At 35.3% G+C, this 21,779-nt stretch overlaps 1 protein-coding gene across 5 annotated transcripts in view; it reads left to right on the top strand.

The window, feature by feature from the left end:
* B3GNTL1 (UDP-GlcNAc:betaGal beta-1,3-N-acetylglucosaminyltransferase like 1) overlaps positions 1–21,779 on the top strand; it is a 132,799-nt gene that overhangs the window by 16,569 nt on the left and 94,451 nt on the right. For 3 of the 5 annotated variants that reach the window (XM_052809095.1, XM_052809093.1, XM_052809096.1), the window contains one exon: positions 3,268–3,333. In XM_052809095.1, coding sequence (XP_052665055.1) covers positions 3,268–3,333 — 66 coding nt within the window. Of the gene's footprint in view, positions 1–3,267; positions 3,334–11,228; positions 11,481–21,779 lie in introns of those variants that run through there. The other 2 variants (XM_052809098.1, XM_052809097.1) reach the window with 2 other exon arrangements.

Raw genomic sequence — 21,779 nt, 5'->3', positions numbered from 1 at the left:
TTAGAGACTTCCATGGTAACAGGGAAAATTGAATTTTAGTGGAAACTTCTGTAAAAACTTCCATTTTTAAAAATTATATAGTCAATGTAATTCACTGCTAACCTTGTTACCTTCCCTACTCGCACTTAGGAGACAGAAACAAACTAAAAATACTTCCCTTTTTGATATAGCAGCTACATTAAGATAGGTACTTTTTTTTTTTTTTTGGTCTGACATGACATGAGTGAGAAATAATTTGGAAGGTGTCTAATTACTGAGGTTTTGTTCTGAGTTATAAACCAAAAAGATGACCAGACTCTGTTGACTGTAGGAACCGAAGTCTGGCAACACAGTTGCTGAATTCAATATCATAAATACAACAGTTTTGATAGAAAATTTGTGGATAAAATTTGGATAAAATTTTTTAACATCTTAGTTGTCTGATACTATAGTTGCTTAAACTCCATAAACCCTTACCAGTACAGTGCGTGGTTGGGTGTCTCGCTCCTATCAATGGCCTATGAAGTTGAAAAATTTTTAAAGTGCTCTTATTTTGTGGTACGATCTTTTTGGTTTTACTCATTAGAATTTAATTTGTTTTTTAAACACTGGTCTAGAATACAACTGCATTACTTACGATTATTTCTGTATAAATATATCTGTTTTCTACTTTGTGGTTACCTGCCCAGTCATCAATAGTAAAGAATTTGTAACATGTTGAAGTTGGATTTTGCAGTTAGCTTTCTTTTATAGTTGCCCAACTTGAGTCTGAAAAGCTAAATCACTGATGTGACTCAGTTTTGTCTGGGATGTGATTTGTATTTTGTGCTGATCTTCCTCATCGCCTAATTGCTTTACTATTTTATTTGCAGTTAAGTCTTAAACTACTACGTTGTTTTTTTTTTTTTTTCTTCTTTCTTTCTCCTTCCATGAACCTGGAAGGTATCACAGAACTATACAGCAGTGCATCACATCTGTAAAACTGTTAATAAAAAAAGTTAAAAAAAATTTTAAATGTCATTCAGAATAAGAGTTCATAGAGTTTTCCAGCATTAGAGAACAAAGATGTATTAATAAAAAAAGGCATTTTGAACTTTTTGTGGTTATAGTGCCCCCTCTTTAGCTGGATTTTACAGAATACTGATGATCTTGATGATAGCCTAAGACCCAAATCTGTAGACTTGTTAGCTTTGCCAATAGCATCAAAATGACATAGTGTTTTGTTAGGGGGAACTAGACCTTTCCTGTCAAGTTGTCTGCTTATAAAAACATATCATTGACCTGTTTGGTGAATAGGATATTTGAATTTGGTTTGAATACTTTCCACGCTGATTTAACTTTTTTTAAATCAAGTCGATTATTTCTCAGCCTTGTGAATGTATGAGTTCTGTTAAATTTATTTCTGTTGTGCAGGATCATAAACAGTGGAATCTTTTTGCACACGAGCATATGTTGTATATTGTAAGAGATAATAGTAACTTTGTTCCAAGCGTTGAAATTCCTTGCTTTTTGATGGGTTTCTTTTGCATTCTCATTTTTTGAGGATTTAACAAGACAACATCTAAGAATCCTAAGTAATTCATAAAAGAGTGAACAAAGCTCAGTTAAAATGTATCTCCTATTGCTTATATGAAAAACAGGTTTTAATTTACAAAAATCGGCTCTGTATTTGGCATAAAGCAATAGGATTATGGTTCTTCTTGTGGAAATAGGGTAAATGTTTGATTGGAACATTTCCTTGATACAGTACCTGAATTCTGGTGCCGTATTGATAAAGTGGATTAGATGGTAAATAATATTGTAGTTTTGAAGTAACTGATATACAGAAGTTGAGAAATCAGGGTGGGTTTTTTTCCCACTCTATTGGCTTTGAAAATCAGTAACATCTCCTATGCTTATTACTAAATATGTCCTAAATACAAAATACAGGAGAATGCTTTTGACAATGTATTCCTTCCATCTTTTATAAACTTGCATGTGATAAGGGTCAGTTTTATTATTCATTTGTTTTATCTTTAACCTTGAATGGTGTTAAATAGTTGGATCTACTTCTAAAACTTTTTTCATCCTTGTGTTGGTTTTGATAAAACTGTAGTGTCACCTTTATATCAAGGTCATTCAACCCTCTAAGCTCTAGATATTTAAGCACTAATATATTTTTTTTGTTGCCATTGATTTGACTGAAAAGTTTTAATGTGAAAGTTGTTGGAAATTCAATATTTGGGGTTTTGGCTTTAGTAGAAATCTCCTTAGAATGATTTTAATGTGAGGAACTGTTAAAAGAATGGATCTAGAACAGGAATTCAGGGCATCTTTGAATTATGCTTGCCTGATAAGGTAGGGTTATTTGGAAATGCTCAGAAGAAAAGCTGTGTTAGCTTTAACCAGCATCTAAGAATGACTGAACTGATCCTTTAAGAGGGAAGAAATATGGCACCAGAATGGAGAAGAATATAGGTAGAAACCTCAGGAGACTAAATTTAGGGAAGAAAAGTTGTGCTACAGTGGACATTTTAATAGGCCCTAAAACTGTAGTCTAGAAAGGATAAAATTTTTAACAGAAAATAATATAGTTTTGAAAGGAATAGCTCCTGTCTGTTCAAGGAAGCATAGCAAGATTACTTACTCTTTACAAGGCAACCTGTCTTTTTGTATGTAAACAAAATAGACCTTTATGCTACAGGTGAAAGCAGTATTAACATAAAATTTAAATCTAGGTGGTGTGTTTTAAAGCCAATGTCAATGCTGATGAATTTTGGGTGTGTTTTTTTTTTTTTCTTTTTTTTCCTTAGAACTTTATCATTTCACAAATACTAGTTTTTGTGCTCATGAAATACGACATATTGGTAGGTCTAGAGACTGAAGGCTTTTCCTTATCAGAGACAAGGTACAGCCAGACTACAAAGAACATTTCCTCATATTGCTAGAATGTCTCAAATCTCATGCTTTTAATCAAGGTTAGTTCCTTGTCCACACATACTGCCAGTACTGCTATTAGAGTTGTTAAAGAGTTGGTCAGTTTCTTTAGAAATGTAAAATGTGTGGCTGCCCATAAGATACACGTTGAGATCACAATGCGGTTGTCATGTAGTAGTTTTGATCACTTCCAATTTGAACAAGATTGAGTTTAATCCACTGAAAGTGTAAAGTCTCTTAATATTTGTTCCATTCGTATTTCTGACCGCAAGCCAGTAAAATGATGTTAATTTAGCAGCATATTCTAATGTGTGTCTGAGTACTGTACTGTGACCCATTTTATATTCAGTAACAGTGTGCTATTTATTCCAGGATGATGTGATGATGCCACAGCGGGTCAGACTGCAGCATGAAGCTGCCATTCAACACCCAAACAGTGTGAGTACTTTTTTCTTGTGTGTATTTGTGTATTTTTCTTTTACAGAGTGCCGGATACATCTTTAAAAGGATATGAAAATTTCACGGTAGGGCTGATGGAGGCAAAGCAATACCCAGTGTATTCTTTTCCTTTATTTTTAATACTTGCACTGAATAGTAGCTTTGATTGAACTTCTTTTTCTCCATTTATTTTCTCTGTTCAGTAAACCAAATCTCATTATGACAGTGATACTCTTTTTCAAATAACTATACAGGTTTTGTTAATGCATGTAATCTAAAGGAGAACACCTTTTTTATGTAGCCTTACTAAGTAATGTGAAAAGCTGCAAAGGATTGGCTACAGCTATGGTTTATCTGTTTTTAATATTTAAGAAACTGTAAACTGTAAGGAATGTATGGGTTGTTATCATTAATAAATTGGCCTACATTTAAATTGATGTTTCTCCCTGTGTCTGCCTGGAAAAGAAAACATTAGAATGCCATTCTTTATTCTTGTGAAATATACTCTCAAAAATATTCAGAGAGATGGTGGTTTTATGATCAATGTAATTTTGATTTTAAATAAATTTCTGTGAATAGGGCCAGTATCCTCTAGAGATAGTTTGTGTATATGTTCTACTTACCTGAAGATAATAAATATAAATAATTTGTTATGGCAATTACTTTATTAGTCAATGTTACTGACATAGATACTCCTTTATAAACTTGAAAACTGAGTTTGTATTCCTGTCAGCAATGTTCAGCAAAAATAGGCTTCTTATTTTCACATCTCTGACATTTTCTCTTGTGAGATTTATTTCAACATTCAAGAGGTTTCTGGAAAGGAAAGGTCAATTGACTTGATCTGTCAAGAAGGTATTTCCTGCAGGTCTCAGAACAAAATAGACAGTTTTAGGATTATCACTCCCTGGGAATTAAACACCTTTTGAACTTTTCCTCCGAAACACACTTGCTTCAAAGTAGACATTATTGTGGTTGTTTCAGCTGAGGGGTGTCTGCCAAACACAACCTGCTGCTTAGTGGTGGGATGTGTACCTGCTCATCACACCACCTGTATTAGATCTCTTATGAAATCTGATAATCCTTACAATGTAATTTATCAAATTACAGTTTTAGTAGCACCTGAGTAGCAGTTAACCTAATTCACATTATGAACATAATAAAATGATACATCCAAAGTTGTTCTTGTTCTGATATCAATCGGTTAATGTAATTCTGTAGTAAAATGCCAAAAAACCGGAGAGGCAAGTTAGTCAGGTAAGCTTGTCTCATGGAAACCACTGTTAAGAGCTATCATATTTCTTGCTTATATGAGTTCTATACCTATATATTAAAACTTCTTTTTAATTAGACTAATTTCAACTAAACAGTTTGTAGTCTGTTTAGAAAACACTTCAACTGTTTTGTTTATATTCTGTTACACTTTAGTGCCTAACAACATTCAGTATGAACTATAAATCAGCAAGCAAGTAAGTAACAATGAGTGCCCGAGTAGACTGAAGAGTATGTCTTCATTATATATTCTAAGCAACACAAACTTGTTCTTCCCATGCTCTAGACTAATCTAAACTTGTGGTCCTGTTTTAGTGTGGTACTTGTGGTGGGTTGACCCTGGCGGATGCCAGGTGCCCACCAAGCCACTCTATTACTCCCCTGCTCAGTAGGGTGGGGGAGGAGGGTGGGGAGGGACAGGAGAAAATAAGATGGAAAAAACTCATGGGTCAAGATAAAGGCAGTTTAACAAAAGCAAAAGCAAAGGCTGCGCACAGAAGCAAAGGTCATCAAAAGATTTATTCTCTACTTCCCATCAGCAGGCAATGTCCAGCCACTTCCCAGGAATCAGGGCTTCAGTACGTGTAGAGGTTGCTCCGGAAGACAAACATTGTAATAACAAATGCCCCATCCCACTTTCTCTTAGCTTTTATTGGTGAGCAGAATTCATATGGTATGGAATATCCCTTTGGTCAGTTTGGGTAAGCTGTCCTGGCTGTGTCCCCTTCCAGGATCTTGCCCATACCCGGCATACTGGGTGAGGGGAGAATGTTGCAGCGACAGCCTTGATGCAGTGCAAGCACTACTCAGCAGTAGCTGAAACACTGGTGTGTTATCAGCACCTTTCTAGCTACCAATACGAAGCACAGCACTATGAGGGCTGCTGTGGGGAAAATTAACTCCATCTCAGCCAGACCCAATATAGTACTACTGGCCTATTTGCAAAGCTTAACTTGAGCTTTGTGCTTTACTAAACAAAACTAGCCAAAGTCAGTCTGATTTAGCATGGGAAATAAGGGTTTCCACTTTTCTGTTATCTGACATATTAGTACCTAAAATCTTCAATTTAGGAAGTGTAAAAATTCTCAGAAATGGATGGAAAGAAAGGCCTGAGATTTTAAACCTTAAGAAAAATGGTAGATGTTTGTGAGTTCCACATATGGCATAGAGATAGTATATCTGGCTAGAGCCTGTCTCATGCCATCACTTTCTCTCAACTTTCTACTGAATCGGGGGGTGTCCTCGCAGCTTTTTGGGCGATGGCCTTGGTTTTCTTTTTTTCTTTTCTTTAAACTTCTACTGGGTTTTATTTTCTATTACTTCTTGCCTTGTGTTGTTGCCTTTTAGGTGTAAGGATTTTTCTTCTTTGTTCTTGAACCCTACAAAGGCAAAAATGAATCTATGTTTGAATTGAATAGAACGTGTTTTTCCATTTTACAGGTACAGAAAATGTTTGTAACGCTTATGTGAAGTATACTTTCTGGGTTAATGTTGTATTTTACAGAACTCTAATTCAAAGGCCTGAAAGGAGAAATGGGAACATATCCAGCTGTTCCTGATGAGCAAATCAGATGATCAGTTTGGTCTAGAGCCCCCCAATAGTTCTGACACAACCTGAGTTACGTTGAGAAAAGAAAAGTTGACCTTCTGGCCACAAGTCTACTGAGCAGTGTCAGGGGGCACTGCTGATCTTAAAAGAGTGATCTCTCTACTGTCCTCAGAATAATCGTGCCATTGAATTTTCTGGCCTTGGAGGATGGTTGGGGATGTTTGAATAAAGTTCTGTTCTGTATTTGAAGTTCTGACCCTAGCTTCAGTCAGTATGATAAACCAGAGTAGGCGGAGGCGGTGGCGGGAGGGAAAGCAGAAGCTTGACACATGCCTGTGAAGCAGTGAGCTTTTTTGGTTTGTTCCTGAAATTCTAATGTGCAGACTTGGACTTTCCACTGTTTTGCAACTTCTTCTGACCTGGATTTCTGACTTTATGTAGTCTCAGTGTACTTTCAGAAATTTTGTTCCTAATCCTAGCCTTGCTGGTTGTTACTGAGAGCCAGATTGGAAGTCTGGTATTCCCAGTGGGCTCTAATACTGGAGGCTTCAGTCTACTGTTGTTACTACTTTAGATTTACAGGTGAGAAAAGTCTCCAACTTTCTCCACCAAGAGAAATCTTCTCCCAGATCCTAACTAATCTGTGAGGTTCTTCCTCTTTCATGTTATTCTTAAATACAGATTGCCTTACCCTGACTTGAAGCCTGGTTACTAAACAGTGGAACCAAAGATATCAGATGCCTTTGGAATGATTCCCCAACCAGTTGTTCTTCAAAGAAACTGGTGTCTCTATCTCTGAAAAAGCAAGAGACTTGCCCCCAGGTTCAGGTACTGGAATATGACCGGGGTGACACTGCAGCAGTCTGTAGCTTTATCAGTCTAATTTCCTGTGTTGTAGACTACTTAATCGTGCTTTAAAGAGCAAGAGCAAATTAATTTCTACTCTCTTAAGCTGTTCTTGCCTGGAAGACTTTTAAAAAACAATCTTGTAGGATAGAATTGTTCTGTCATCGTTAACATTTAGAGTGGAGGATTTTGGATCTCAAAAGACAAATTACTAATAAATTATGATTTTATTAAATGCAGCTCTCTAGGATCGCTGTCATCTTGTCCTCTGGTGAATATTTTATATTATCTCCAAGTCCTGTTGACAAGGATTCTATAAATAGGACACTCTCAGAAGACACAAGTTTTTGAGACTTTGCATATTTGTACTACAAATTCTTAAGCTCTGCTAGCTCAATATGAATACCTACTTTTAGCAGTTTGAAAGCTTAGGGACCTTGTACTATCTATTGATAATATAACAGCTACCAACACTTTGGCATTGATTGTCCAGTGCACATATGCACTTATGCTGCATACAACCATGCCTTCAAATTGCTTATGCTCTAATCAGATAAGGAATGACTTTGTTACTAGAGAATGATCAACTGTTACTAAAATTTCTCGCTCAAGTTTTTGTTTATCCCTAAAAGCAGCATCTGTCCCATTTATCCAGGGTAAGCCAGGTGTTGCTTATTTACCAACCACAAATCATGTATGCTTTGTTGGCAGCTAATGAGTGGGAAGATTCAAGGTCATGTTTCCCTTAATTCTGAAGAAAATCAGGCCTTCATATCTTATTATACTTGTGTTCTTCTGGAGGAGATCCAACTTCATGTACATACTAGTGTTCTATTGAACAAGCCTTCTGAGTTTGGAGTAGCTCAGGAAATTATTTCCCAAACCACACACACACAATGCAGTCTTTCACGCCTATGTCCCACATTTATTCTGTTATATTATTTGAGCAGAGTAGTACCCTTTAAGAACTCCCAAAGCTTTTTGTTTCAAGGAGAGAGGAGATAGTTAGCGGTATCTGCTCCCAGGTTGTCTTGTTGCCAGGTGCTTGCATCAGGACCTGCTGTGGGCATGCAGAGGTGAAATTGCTGGATGTGGTCTGAGTATGCTCTTGGAGAGCTTGTGTAGCATTAAAGAGCTTCTCTGGAATGTGCTTCATTCCTGAGATGCATAGGTACTTGGCCACACATTGCCAAGTCACTGTGCCATTACGGAGGCTTTCAAGAATAGTGCAGCACTTGGAATACTCTTCCAGTTTTTCTTTTTCCTAGGGATTCTAGATACCAGAAGGAGAAAAGAAGGGTGCTAAAATGAGATGTACTATTCACAGTCAAAACCCACTGACCTTCTCATCTGTCTTAGAGCCATACTGAATATTTTTGGGCGCCATATTGTCTGCTGGGTGTGGTGTTACTTTATTCTTCCTCTCACCATTGTTTAATTGGAGTATATGGCCCCCACAATATGACTGTGCACATGAACAGCATGTGGCTTCAAGTTTTTATATCTTTCTTTCTGCAGAATTGCTTATAAAATAGCTAAGCTCTTCCTCACTGTCTCTGACATATTCCCAACAGCTGGAATCAAAATGTGGGCAATGGAGATAAAGAACATTATTTCCTTTGTTTTCACTGGCTGAATAAGAGATGAATCTGTACCAGTGTCAGAATGAACACCTTTCTTTTTGTTGTAAAATTAGTAGCCTCTTTCTCAAACATGTAGGATACTTAGGCATGTGAGAGAACATTGAGTATAACCATTTGCATTTCTTCAATGAGAAATTCTCACTGTTTTGCACCTCTAAAGCAAATTTGTGGCATATTCTTTAGCTTGGATTTAGATCAAGAGCTGCGATGCCTAAGGCCATTTTAACCTATTGTATTATCTGAATGTGTTAACCAATTGACTAAATTCTGCGTATCTTTGATGGTTAATGTGACTCTAAGTTAGTTGATTGGATTGACTGAACTTGAACAACGCATGGCACTACTAGTTCAGAGACCTGTTCATCTGCCTCTGGGAGAGCTGTAAACAAATATTGCACAATCAGCAAATGAATTGGAGAAATGAACAAATGAATGAGAGCTGAGCCTTCTTTAAGGCACAACTCTAGGGCAAAGGCATTGTATGTCTCTCGTCCACCCCCACTGAAGCTCACAGATTAACTAAACTTAGAAATGAAGTCTTTGAAGTCTTTTGTGGTGTTTTGGTTTTTTTTTTCTTTTGGTCTGGATACATACATTTCTTGATTTTGAAAGTTTTAATCTAATAGATAAGATTTTTGTATTGTCACTGTACCCTGTACCGTTCTACTTGCCTAGACCTGTTACACATTTCTATTATGTGTTAGAAAGACTGTTCCTCCCCCATTTGCTTTACCTATTGCTTATTGAGCACTAGTTTGAATCATTTCACTTTCTCTTTTTTTGTGACTAAAATGATCAGATTCCATTGATTCTTGATTCTGTCAGTCCTTTTAGCTTCCACCTTATTCATTTAAATCAATACCTGAAATTGCAAGTAAAGATTTTCTTAGTAGCAATAGAAAGAGTATACAAGAAAATGAGTAGATCCTCTCTTACAGGTATAATTAAAGTGAAGTTTTAGCGGTACATTCATGTGGAACAGAACTTTTAAGATCAGCATTCTGAGTGTTTATATGGCTGTCATGATAATGAGATCTGATTCTTTCAAAATACCTGAAGATTGACAATGTTTCAACTATTTTTACATTGGCAGGAGATAGGGTTTTTATGAGTTAATCTATGAGAGCAGTTCTGTGGGAATGGCTTAACAAATACTGAGCTTTGTTTTGTTCTGAGTGCAAAAAGATTAATAGATATTCTTACATCATCTGTCAGTGAGTTCCATGTTTTAGATCTAGCTCTTGTCCTTGGAGGGAGGGGGTTAATTCTAGGTAGTCTGGACCAGTTTCCATATACTGTCTTGCATATCAGAGCAGTTCTTTAAATCAGAGTGTGTACTGATTGGTTTGTATACAGAAAGAGCACTGTATATAAATAGCGTGTTCTAAGTGATTTGTTTTGCTGAGTAGTTGAGATGTGTACTCAACTAGTGGAAAAAACCTCCAGACAGCTGTTTCCATCTCATCTCAGGTGTGCAACTGCATGTGTAGAAACTCTTGTGATAGAATTCCAGTACAGCATCACTCACTAGAACACTGGCTTGTACAACAGAAACTTTTCAGGGTAGCCTTTTACTGAGCAGCTGTGCCATAATATATCACATTAATGTGGGGGGTTTTTGTTCCTGCTTATTATCACAAGTCTGGAATAAAGGCAGAAGATTGTTTTATCTGTCTTGTGCCAGGCCAGGCTGCTTCATGATGAAAGGGAGCATGGGATAAAAAATAAAAATGGGAAGAAAAATAAAGAGAGGAGGTCACCTTATACACTGACAGTCAACAGTACCAGTTCGGGAATATTGGCAGTCCTCAGTGTGTAGTGATTTTTACATTCCACATACCAATGGAGTTTGGTCACCTCTGAAAGATCTTAAAGCCTTTTGTTTGCTGTGTCGTCTTATTAGTCTAATGTTAGAGTAGTCCTGAAAATAACATTGCTTTTCAGACTACATGCTGTGCTTTCTCTTGGGAGTCAAAATTGTTATTAGGCAGTCGGGTAATTACATTGCACTTAGACATGGATTTATTCTATCTAATGAACAAGGTAGCCTTGTTTGTATGGCTAGAGCTGGCAAAATTGAGATAATGCATGTCTCCTATATCTATGTCTTGTTCTTAAAATAGTCTTTTGTTACACAGTACTAATTGGAATTCAGAAGCTCTACAACTTGTATGGATTTTCATGTAATTGCAACTAGTACTCTTTTTTTTTTTTCTGTTAAACTAGAAACCATGCAAAGGAACAGTATATTAGATGTTTTGCTGTTCTAGTGGAGTTACAAGTCTTTAGTAAATTCATTAAGTGACCTGAAGTCTAAATGTGTTCATGAACTATTCAGCATATTTGGATCACAATATGATGTTATACTGTTAAAAAAATGTGTGCTATATTAGGAGTATATATTCATGTGGGGGGTTAGCAGGCAGAAGCTTGCTCTGTCTGAAAACTCTGTAGCTGTGATTAGAGCAGTGCTGAACCCTAGCTAGTATTTCCTGCCTTACAACAGTATTAGCAGGGTTTGTATCTGCTCTCACAGCAGCTTTGCAGCTTCTGGTCAGCCTGGAACATGGGCAGACTGAGGTTATATCTGCCTGTAAAAGACTTACTCTCAGGAGCTTTAGATCAGGTCTCGTTTAATTGAAGTAGTGTGATGCAATGGACAAGGACTTCATTTAGGAGTGAGAAGATGCAAATTTGCCTCCAGAGTGGCTTTGCCATTCCTCATCTACTGTTTAAGGAAGTGGTCAACAACATTGTTCTGTAGTCTGAGCCTTTATTCCTGAGGGATTTTATTACCTTTTCTCAAATTAGTGTTTTAGTGTGGACTGCAAAAATAGGTAAGTAATATCTTGTATGTAATTTTGCAGGTGTGAAAAGATAACAAGCATATGTGAAGCTTTACTAAAGTGTCGTTAATTATAACTACATACTGTTGAAATATTACCTCTCTGTTTGGTGTGATAGAAAAGTCCCTCCATTTAAATTCCATCCTTCCTGTGTGCAGTAAATTAATGGTTGTTGGTGATCTTCTCTCATTCTGTGTCTTCTACTGAAGTCCAGGTTTTACCAATCTGCGTTTCATTGTTTTGTCTTCCAGTTGTTGCACATAGCTTAGCAGATTTTTCTTTGATAAATGCTTTTATTTTGGACATGAAGTTGATTAAAATCTTCATCGGATAGAGCTTAAGTAATCTTTGTTTCTTCTTAGTTAATTTGCATCAGCTCTCCTTCTGTCTCCCTTACTCAGCACGCTTCAGACAGATCAGTGTGTGTTGCTCAGGCATGTTCTAGCAAGCAGTGCCTGTAGAGTTTAGCTGTAATATAAGTATTAATTCATATAACAGCTATTAAAGAGAAATTAATTGGATACTGGCATGTCTTGAAGAATAGATGAATAGATCAAATTTGTTTGCTTAACCCTGTTAGTAGGAATTTGCTCCACTAAATGAGCTAAGTAGATCTGAGGAGGCTCTTGTACATTTTTGGTATGGACAGAGGGGAAAATGAGATTATATTCCTCAGGTGATTACCTACAATTGTCGATTATCCCAAATCAGTTTATTTTTGATGTAGGAGAAAAAAATGGCCAGAGAAATATTTTCATGAACTAGTCTAACTATTCTGGTCATCAGAATTTTAATACTTTATACTCTGTTCCCGTATACTGCACACCATAAACAAACTACAAGTCTAATATTTTTCTCCAGCCTATGGAAAATGTAAGTAAATTAAGGCTATTCAGTATAGATACTTACACAAAAATATATATATTTATGACTTTGGGAAATTGTCATTAGAGGTTTTTGAAAGTTATTTATAATTCAGTAATCTTCCTTTGGTATGGAGGGTTGAAACTAGAGCAGCAGTTACGCGAAGGTTTTGTTCTGAAGTGGTGACAGTGGAGTATGTTAAGAGGAGAAAATATGATTCCTTTTCTTCTGCACTGAAGAATATGAAAATTCTTTGTTTGACAATGTGAGAGTATTATTCTTATCGTGGTTTTCATTAATTGGGCCTTTCCACATATATCACCCAGATCTGCTGGAATTCAGCTGTGTCTTTGCTTTTTATTAGGCAGCTTCCTTAAAGATTCTTTTTAATTTGCTATTTCTGAAAAACCACAGTGCATTTTCAAAGTCACAATGTCAGTTTAAGTCTGTTCTACATTTAATCAAATATCCCAAATTAGAAACATCCCAACTTACACCACTTTGTAATTAAATTTGTGTTTAATATGGCCTCCACATGCCAATAACCCCATCAAATGATTGTGATTACTAGAGTTTGATATTCATGAACGTCTGATTGTAATGCAGACTTCCAGCATATTTCATTTTTAAAACGATGCCTGAAGCGTAAAATGTTTGAAAATCAAGATCCCCTCCTCCTTGTGTTTAGATATTTTGCTGTGGTGATAACTATTACTAATTCAATCATACTTTGTGGAGCTACAGACACAAGAGAAATTGGTTTTAAAATAGAAACTGTACAAACATACTGCTCTTTTTGACTGTTCTTAAGCTGTATGTAAAGGACTGGTTGTGTAAGCATCTTGACAGGGTCCAAAGAGTTTACTTAATTTGAATTAAATTCAGATTGCATGTGCACTAGCCTTAATATAGAGGTTGAGCCCTTAGATCTTGTTTATCCCAGGATGGCAGATTTTGAATGAGGGCTTCTGAGGCCTGGTGCTTTTTCCTACCTAAGCTACTTATCAAAATACTGGAGCTTACTCATTTATCTTCAGAAAGGACTTCTGAAACTTATTTAATTTGCTGTAATATCTACAGATTTGCTGTAATATCTCTTCAGTGATACTTACTTCAAGTTTTTAAAAAAATGTCATGTTTGAACTTCATGATTTCATATGCATGACAACATACTTTTTAAATGTATGTGTGGTGTGATGCTCAGCTGTGCTCGTTCTGATTACACCACCTTGACTTATTGTTTTTCATATAAATTCACTAAAGAAAATTCAGAATTCCTTGGTTTTTAATTACTCTTTTTTTATGTGCCTGAAAATAAACATGTAACATCCTACTGTGGACTTTACACTTGAACCAGTGCTGCCAAGTAGAATGTTTAACAGGTGTTCTTAAAAATGGATTGCTACAAGATAAGAACATCTGTGGAAGTGGATATTCACTTGACCTAAAGGATTCTCTGGGGAGCCAGCACTATCAACATACTTTATAATTTTTAAAACACGCTTTAAATACCCTAGGGTGTGTTTTGTATCTTTACACCTAATGCAAATTACCTCACAGGTGTCATGTGTTTTGAAGAACACTGTTTCCTCCATTGGAAATGGAGGGGAGAGGAAATAATTTTACTATCTTCTTCCCCCAGTATATAATTTTGGAAAGATTTTAACCACATAAAAATACCCCTTCCATTTATTTTTTCCTTTTTGATTGCATTAAATGATGAACACAAAATCCTTCTTAAAACCACTAGTATCTTAAATCATTTCATCATTCTGCTGCATAAAAAATTACAAGGTCATGGGCCTCTAGACAAACACAATATAATTTAAATAAAATCTTTCAGCATTTTTAACAACATAAATTTTAGGTCTTGTTTTTAGTAAGGTCAAAGTCCAAAATGCTAACTGTTAGTATAAATATATAATCTGTTTAGGTGTTGCTGTGACATGTAAGTTTCTTATTCATTAAAGCAGATGTTTTAGTTATTGTGATCACCATGTACTTGTCCAGGAACTCAATGTAAAATTTACTCAGTAGACAGCTATATTTTGTAAATCTCTCTTCATCTTTCAGGTAACATATTTTTTTGGACTAACCACCCTGTAATTTGGTCACATTATCCAAATAGGAATTTTCTTGAGTTTTAAAGAAACTTTGTGAATTCTTGTAGTTAGTGTTACTTTTAATGTAATACACAATAGCATAAGGGAAACTTGGTCAAATGGCGGATAAATCGGGCCTAAACAAGAATTGTTATTATTGAACCAATTTTATTTCCTTAATGGTTAGCGTTTTATGGACAGGTTCTTCTACAGCACCATCACAATTTGAAGGAAGACCATCCAATAATATCCCATCTATGTCTATTGTAAAAATATATTGGGATATATATAAAATACACATTTAGCTATATAGAGCTTTAATGACTTGGTCAAAGTAAAAATAGTAAGAAGCAGAACTGGAAACAGAGCTGATAAATTTCTTCAGATGATCTTGCTTCCCCGCTCCAGTATTCTGCAATTAAAATAGATTTTAACATATAATTCCAAATATTCTTCATCTTTTCCTTAATTGAGTGAAGGAACAAATTAATAATATAAGTGTAATCACTTGTTCACATTTAGTTAAAATGAGTGAAACAATGCTTATTACCATTGGCTGAAAATCTTACCCAACACTTAGATATTTTAATGGTTAGATCTTAGTTTTACAATCATGCTAGTTAATGTAATAAAATTCTAGCTATTCTGAGTAAATTACAAATAAAGACTTGTGGAAGATTGTGTTAATTATGTTTCCTGAGGGAAATGGGTGATCTGACGAGATAATGCCGAGTCACAGCTGTGCAATTAAAAAATATGCTACAAGCACTATTTCATAAGTCTACTTGAAATCCTGTACTGTCTCACTTGATTGCTCTTTTTGTGGTAAGATTTCTGCTGGACACTTCCAATAAAACATACTAGTGATGCTGCTGATCCATACTTGTAAGAACTAGTGTTAGAGGTACTGCACCAATACCTAAAGCTTTGCTGATCTTTTAGACAACTATCTATAAATATATGTATTTATAAATGGGGCTGTGTGTACCCAGGAAGAAAATGAAAACTTTTATAGAAGTTTTTACAACCAAATAATATTTAAAATACTACATGAATGAAAACCAAAGACATCAACAGAGAGAGAAAAATTTTCACTCTCCGGTCAAGTTCTCTTCTGAATTTCAGAATATGTTTGCGGCATCTCATGAATTGAGGGGGTGTATGTGTGGAAATTACCACAAGTATAATAGAAGTAGGGTTTGGAGATGGCACAGGTGACATCTACCTTTCCTTTATACATCAAGATGTAGGCATGATTAACAAAAGCTGTTCTTAAACATTCAGGATAAGGTAAATGTCTCATATTAGCTTTTTTAGTTTAGGAAATGTCCCTCTGTGGGCACTCATAAACAGGCATATTGAGGAAAAAGATGTTGTGCACTAGAGATAATCCTTCCTGTATTGCTTGTTGTTTGAATAGCCTTTCTTCTCATAGAACATTATCTAGGATCAGATGTCATGATACTTCTAATTAAAGCTTCACTAAGTAGTTAATTACATTCTCTTCTAGGAGGTTTATGTCATTCAGCCATATTTCTAACATGAAACTCAACACTGCACACTCTTTCTCGGTGTGTAGAAAGTTTTGTACTTTATATGACCTTTGAAAGTTGCGTTTCATTTAATACCATAAGTTGTGGAAAGCAATTTATTTTGTACAGGAAAGCTGTGGATTTTTCCATGCTAAAAATGCATATTTTTTCCAATACCTGCTTCAATATCATTATTGGTCGGTTAATTAAAAAAACTTCATAAAACAAAGTTGCTTAAAAGAAAGCATATTATATGAAGAAATCATACATACGTATATATACCTAGTGCTTACTACCTTACAGAGAGTTTATGCTTTTGCCTGTCTTTGTTCATTTCCGTCTTTTATAAAACTAGGATGGAAAAGATTGGGATAAATTTGGAGACCAATTAATTTTTCAACCTCATCTCCTTTTTAGTACAACAGGAGGGTTCTGACCCATAGGCTGTCTCCTGAATAAGAAAGATTCTTTGTGCTAGGGGAAGTTGTAGTGATTAAAAAAAAAAAAATGCCACATCTGCAGAAAGCGTGTTGTTTTCAATTACTGTCAACTCATTTAATCTTTGCTTCCTCTCACCCACTTCCTTTTCCATTTATGTGTGCAACAGAAAACATGAAAACCTAAAACGATGAAAATAAGAAACATCTCTACCTCAATATTGCATTTAAAAACAAACACTAGTGAAAAGTTGGAACGAGTTATGGCATGTAAGCGAATAGCTGATGTTGCTGCTGGGTATAGAATGCTGATTTTTGTACATATCAGATATGACTGAAATACTCTTGTATTTCAGTGGAACAATTTTGTAACTCACGGAACAGTGACTATATGCGCTCATAGTACAATCTTGTAACGTGTGTAATAATCCTGCCTAGTTCCTCCGAATGTGGTCGTAACTCTGAACTTTGTATTGATCAGCAAGTCATTGAATGTGCTCGTAAGATAACCCAGTGTACTGTGACCAATTTAGAGCCCCTGTTTCGTGGAGAGCCCCATTATTCTAATTTGATATTGTTACTTGTACTGTTCTAATTGTATCATAGTTATATTGTATTCGTTTTATAATGCTTTAACTCCTGAAAATATTTTAGATGTAGTGACATAAAGTACATATCCATGACTTTAGTTCTGATAATCTTATTTAGATATGATTCATTAACTCCATTCCTAATTATGTGAAGTGGTAGAGTTATTAGAGAAGAGTGATTCAGGTGGCTAAACATAGACATGTAATGCTATTTTGACACCTTAGGCTGTCTGACACTATCTAGACAGGACTAGCAGATACCAGAGGCCTGGTCCTTCTGGGAAGTGGTAGTTGGAGGCTAGGCAGGACCACAGGTCCATAAGCTAGATGCTTATATTTGGCCACTTATTCCCACAAAGCTCATTTTAAGCCATTTATATTTTTAAAGGTTACTTGTATGGCTTTTCAGTGTATGTATATGTTGGTAGTTAAGATAAAACCGGACTGCTATTTTATGCTTTTAATATTCTTACCTATCATTGTCTCTTGCTGCCATAAATTATAAATTATTTTGTATTTCTTTCCAGAGAGGCCAACACTGACTGCAATTAAGTAAATAGCTAAATAAGCTATAAGTTACATTTAATACATAAAAAAAGTAATTGTCTGTCTAGAAAGTGAATTACCTCATCTGATGACGTAGCAGAAAGGGTTGTCATGATTTTCTCTTCTAGTTAGAGGTTTGCTCTTCCGTGAACTGCCATAGTCGTTTGCTATGAGCCAGAAAAACATTTTGTTTATGGCTCACGTTACTGCTTCCTATACAAGTAATATTAATACTGCATTACAGCAAGTTTGCAGTTGGAATGTGAAGCATATTGCATTTGTATATATTACATAGTTTAATCTAGGTACGTGTATATGCCAGTATACAGTTAGCATTTGTAATAATAAAAATAAACTTGCCTAATTAGATCAAAAAGTTGAAACCTGGATGAACTCCATTTTTGCATAGAAACAGACACTCAAAATACTGAGAAGAATATTTCTGATATGGAGAGGTTCTTGTACTTTCTGGAAGTCTGAATGGGTGTAAAATAGGCTAGAAATATTTTTATCAAAGTATTTTAAAACTTATGAAAGAAGCAACAGTGAAAAACCTTTCACTTCAATCTAAAAGCTATAAGGAAATATTCCATTAAGTGAATATAAAAGCTCTGAGACATGGAAGAAACGGGAAACAGTGTCCAGTTGCTTCTGATGCCACACCTTCCACAGGGGAACTAGAGGAAGCTGTTTGTACTCTAGATAATTCTGAGTTTGATTGGATGAAAGAAGCTGGTTAAATGAACTATGCTTTACAGAAGCTGTATCAAAGGCTCAGGTTGAGTTTGTCTGTGTTGGTGATGTTTATCTTGCAACCACATAAGTCAAGAATCCTAGTCATGAGTCGGAGTCCTGTTGGGAGATGAATGGTACAGCTAAAGAGCAGAAAGGTGTGCAGTTTTTTTGGCTGAGGATCTAGAAATAAATTTGATTGCATAGCGACAATTTTAAGATTTGTTTGTAAAACATATCTCTTAAGATGATGCTAAAAGCAGTCTTGAGTGGTATTGGTTCTGAAAGTAAAAAGGAAGCAGGAAGTCTGTGCTGTGCAAAACATTTCACTGTTAGGTTAGAGGGAAGTGTGAACATTTCACTTCTTATAAAATGTTAACTTTGTTATGTATTTGTAGTTATTTTCCTGCTGTGTTGCAAGATCAAAATGCAGCTGTTCTCAATAACATGCATTTATATGGTTAAGTGTATTTTGCTGTGATAACATTGTAACTAAAGAAAGTAGTTAAATGATGTTTTACAATACCGTCTTCTGCAGGAGGGAGATCCTTGCTTTTATGTGCCCTGCTGATGTGTTTGGTACATCCATGGAAATCTTACAAAAGGCCACTAAGAATACCGACTATGGCTTTTTTTGTTCCTTTGCTTTTGAAGAAAGGAATTGTCAGGTTGTTGCTGTGGGTTTGTTTTTTTGGATGAGGAGGAGGAGTGAAGACAGCAATTCAGTTTGCTTGTGAAAGAATAGATTTTAGGAATAATTAGAAAGCCTTCTGGAAATAAATACTTTAGTTGTGTGTGTAGACAGCACGTTTAGGTAATTTTAACAAAAAGCAAACTTAAAACCACTGCTATGGAAGACATTTTAGAAAAGTTTTAATTATATTAATTCCTCTTTTCCTCTCTGTCTTCCTTTAATTCCATATATGAAACAAGTATAGGATTGCTAAGTATGTATTATGATATTTTATTGTCTAGATAATGATCCTATTCAGTGTGTAAGGAAGAAGAAATTAGAGTGAAATCTTAACCTCATCTTTATATTAACTTCATTGGAGCCATTTCATTCATCAATAATGCCTGTCTGCTAGAGCTCAAAATAGAAAAGAGTAAGAAAAGCCAAAGACATGGTGAAGAAGGTATGATATACTAAGTATCATCTAGAGAAAGGAGGACTTCAGTATCTGGAGTCAGAAGATTTTGTTTTTCTAAGTTACATTTTGCATTGTCTTCATTTTTTCCAGCAAGCAGCTTTTCTTCCTCACATTAATTCTCAGCATTGGTATTACTGTTTTCCTTTTTAGTGTTCATTGATATTAGAGTAGGTCATCATAACACTTTGTTAGTGATTGCAGAACAGAGGTTTTTGGAGACTTATTTTGAAAATTCAAGGACCAAGAGTCATTAACTGTGTCCTGTTTAGTCATGGAAGTGAAATCCATTGCTCTGGAGATAGCTTGATGTTCAAACCCTTTGCCATCAATTCTAGTAAAACTACATTTAGACTCAATGCCATGAACCTTTAGGTGTTGAGTGGGCTGCTAAAGGGACTTTGAGTCGCAACAATAGAAGGGCTGCCCTAATGGTTATTCTAAGTTTTCATAAGACTAGGTAAAAATTGTAACTTGATTCTTGAAACATTGAGTTACTCTAACATCTGACACTTAAAAGTCAGAGGCCAATCCTATTACTTTCTGCTGTATTTCTTTATATATTTTTCTAGATTGTTAACCTTATACTGGTTTCACTATTGTTCTAAACATTAGGTTGAGCTTTGCTGTAGAAAACAAAATTGCTGTGTAAAAAAAATTTTTTTTTTTTTTAAAACATAGTTTTTTATTTGATTAGTGTGTTTGTATATAAGGCTCTAGATTGTTATCCTCTCACTCTGTCACTCTGTCTTGCTGTTAGGCCTGTCAGTTGAGGAAGGAGTTTGGAAAGTTACACTTCCAAGGATTCTGCCCCAAATTTTGGCAAAATTCAATGTAACCTATTGTTTTTTCTGCTTTGGATGCATCACTGCAATAACAGTAATTCCTAAATAACTTTTTTATTTGATGAGTCTTTTTTTCCTAATTATGGTGTTTTCAATTCCAAAATGCTCAAAGTGTTTGAAGACCTCAATAAAGGAAGTACAGAATCATTGTTACAAGCTAAAATTCAGAGAAGTAAATCGGAGAGTGCAATGGAATTATCTATATGGCTGTATGGAAAGAGGAGGAAATTTTGGCTAAGAATTTAAGTCAAACTCTAGAAATTACAAAAAGTAATATATGATACAGAAAAGAGCCCTCAGGATCCAATTTAATAGCAGTTATTCTGTCTGCCTTCATCTCTCCTTGAGTGTATATACAGATAATTGATCAAACCTATTCAATTTTCTCTGGAAGCATAAGGAGTTGAGATTTGAACCGATTGTTTTTTGGACTTTAGGGAATTACAGTCCTTTAGCTGAGCACCTGGATTCAACTTTTTTTTTCAGATTGCTTTAAACTATCAACAGCATTTATGAAAACGGTCAGACTGGACAGAAATTAATGCAAGAATATGAAACTGTCCTCTGCTTCTCATTTAAATTTCAGGTTGCATAGAAAGAGATGACTGCACTTACTACTTCGCTCTAACTGAAGACCAGGTTTTCAGAAAAACAAATTTGAGATTCTCCTTTTTATCTCTTACTTCATGAAAGCTGTTTGTGATTCTGTATTCGTTTAGCTTACGCTGTGACTATTTGAATAAATAAACTAAGTTTCCCTATTGTATTGTTATACAATACTTTTTGAGAAAAAAGTGCTTTGTAATTTTTCTATTCTGACTTTTATGCATAGTTTTGTAAAGTATCTTTATAAGTTGTAAAAACCTAGGATATGCAAGAGAAGGTTAATGAGGTCTTGGTTAATGAATACTGTCAAGAGTTCTGTATATAGTTATATTCTTGAATAAAAATCATCTTCACGGAACAGAATATATGTACATCTGATGCAACTTCTGTGAAGTTTTTTTTTTATATCTGTGGAGTGTCCCCTTTAAAAACATATCTATGAACTCTTCTAATTGATATTCAGTTTAAAAGAATTTTGGGTTAGCCTTCTGAAAATGTGTTGGTATCATTTAGCTGTAATTCAGGAGAAATGTAGGGTAAGAATTGAAGTTGTACATAGTAATTCATAACTGTCATTGGGGAAAAATTTCATAGTTCAGAGACATTTTGTTTTATTCCTATGGGATAAGCAAATCATGTTTTCTTTTTTTTCATGTTTGTTATTTTGATTGTATTTAATCATACTGTAAGTTGTGATGTTTCATTGCCAGCAGTCCCCCAACAAGATCTCTTCGTGGTGTTTTTGTTCCCACATCAAAAGTATTCATAACTGCATGTGCAGAATTCTAGCCTGACTACTTACATCTGTGTGGGGTTTAAAGCTCTGTAGAGATACCTGAAAGATTTAAACTTGCTGTGCTCAGCATGTACACTTACAATCCTTATGAA

The sequence above is a fragment of the Harpia harpyja genome, chromosome 14 (assembly GCF_026419915.1).
Source record: "Harpia harpyja isolate bHarHar1 chromosome 14, bHarHar1 primary haplotype, whole genome shotgun sequence".
Classification (NCBI taxonomy): domain Eukaryota; kingdom Metazoa; phylum Chordata; class Aves; order Accipitriformes; family Accipitridae; genus Harpia; species Harpia harpyja.
The sequence above is the reverse complement of the archived record's forward strand: the minus strand, read 5'-3'. Positions and strand labels throughout refer to the sequence as shown.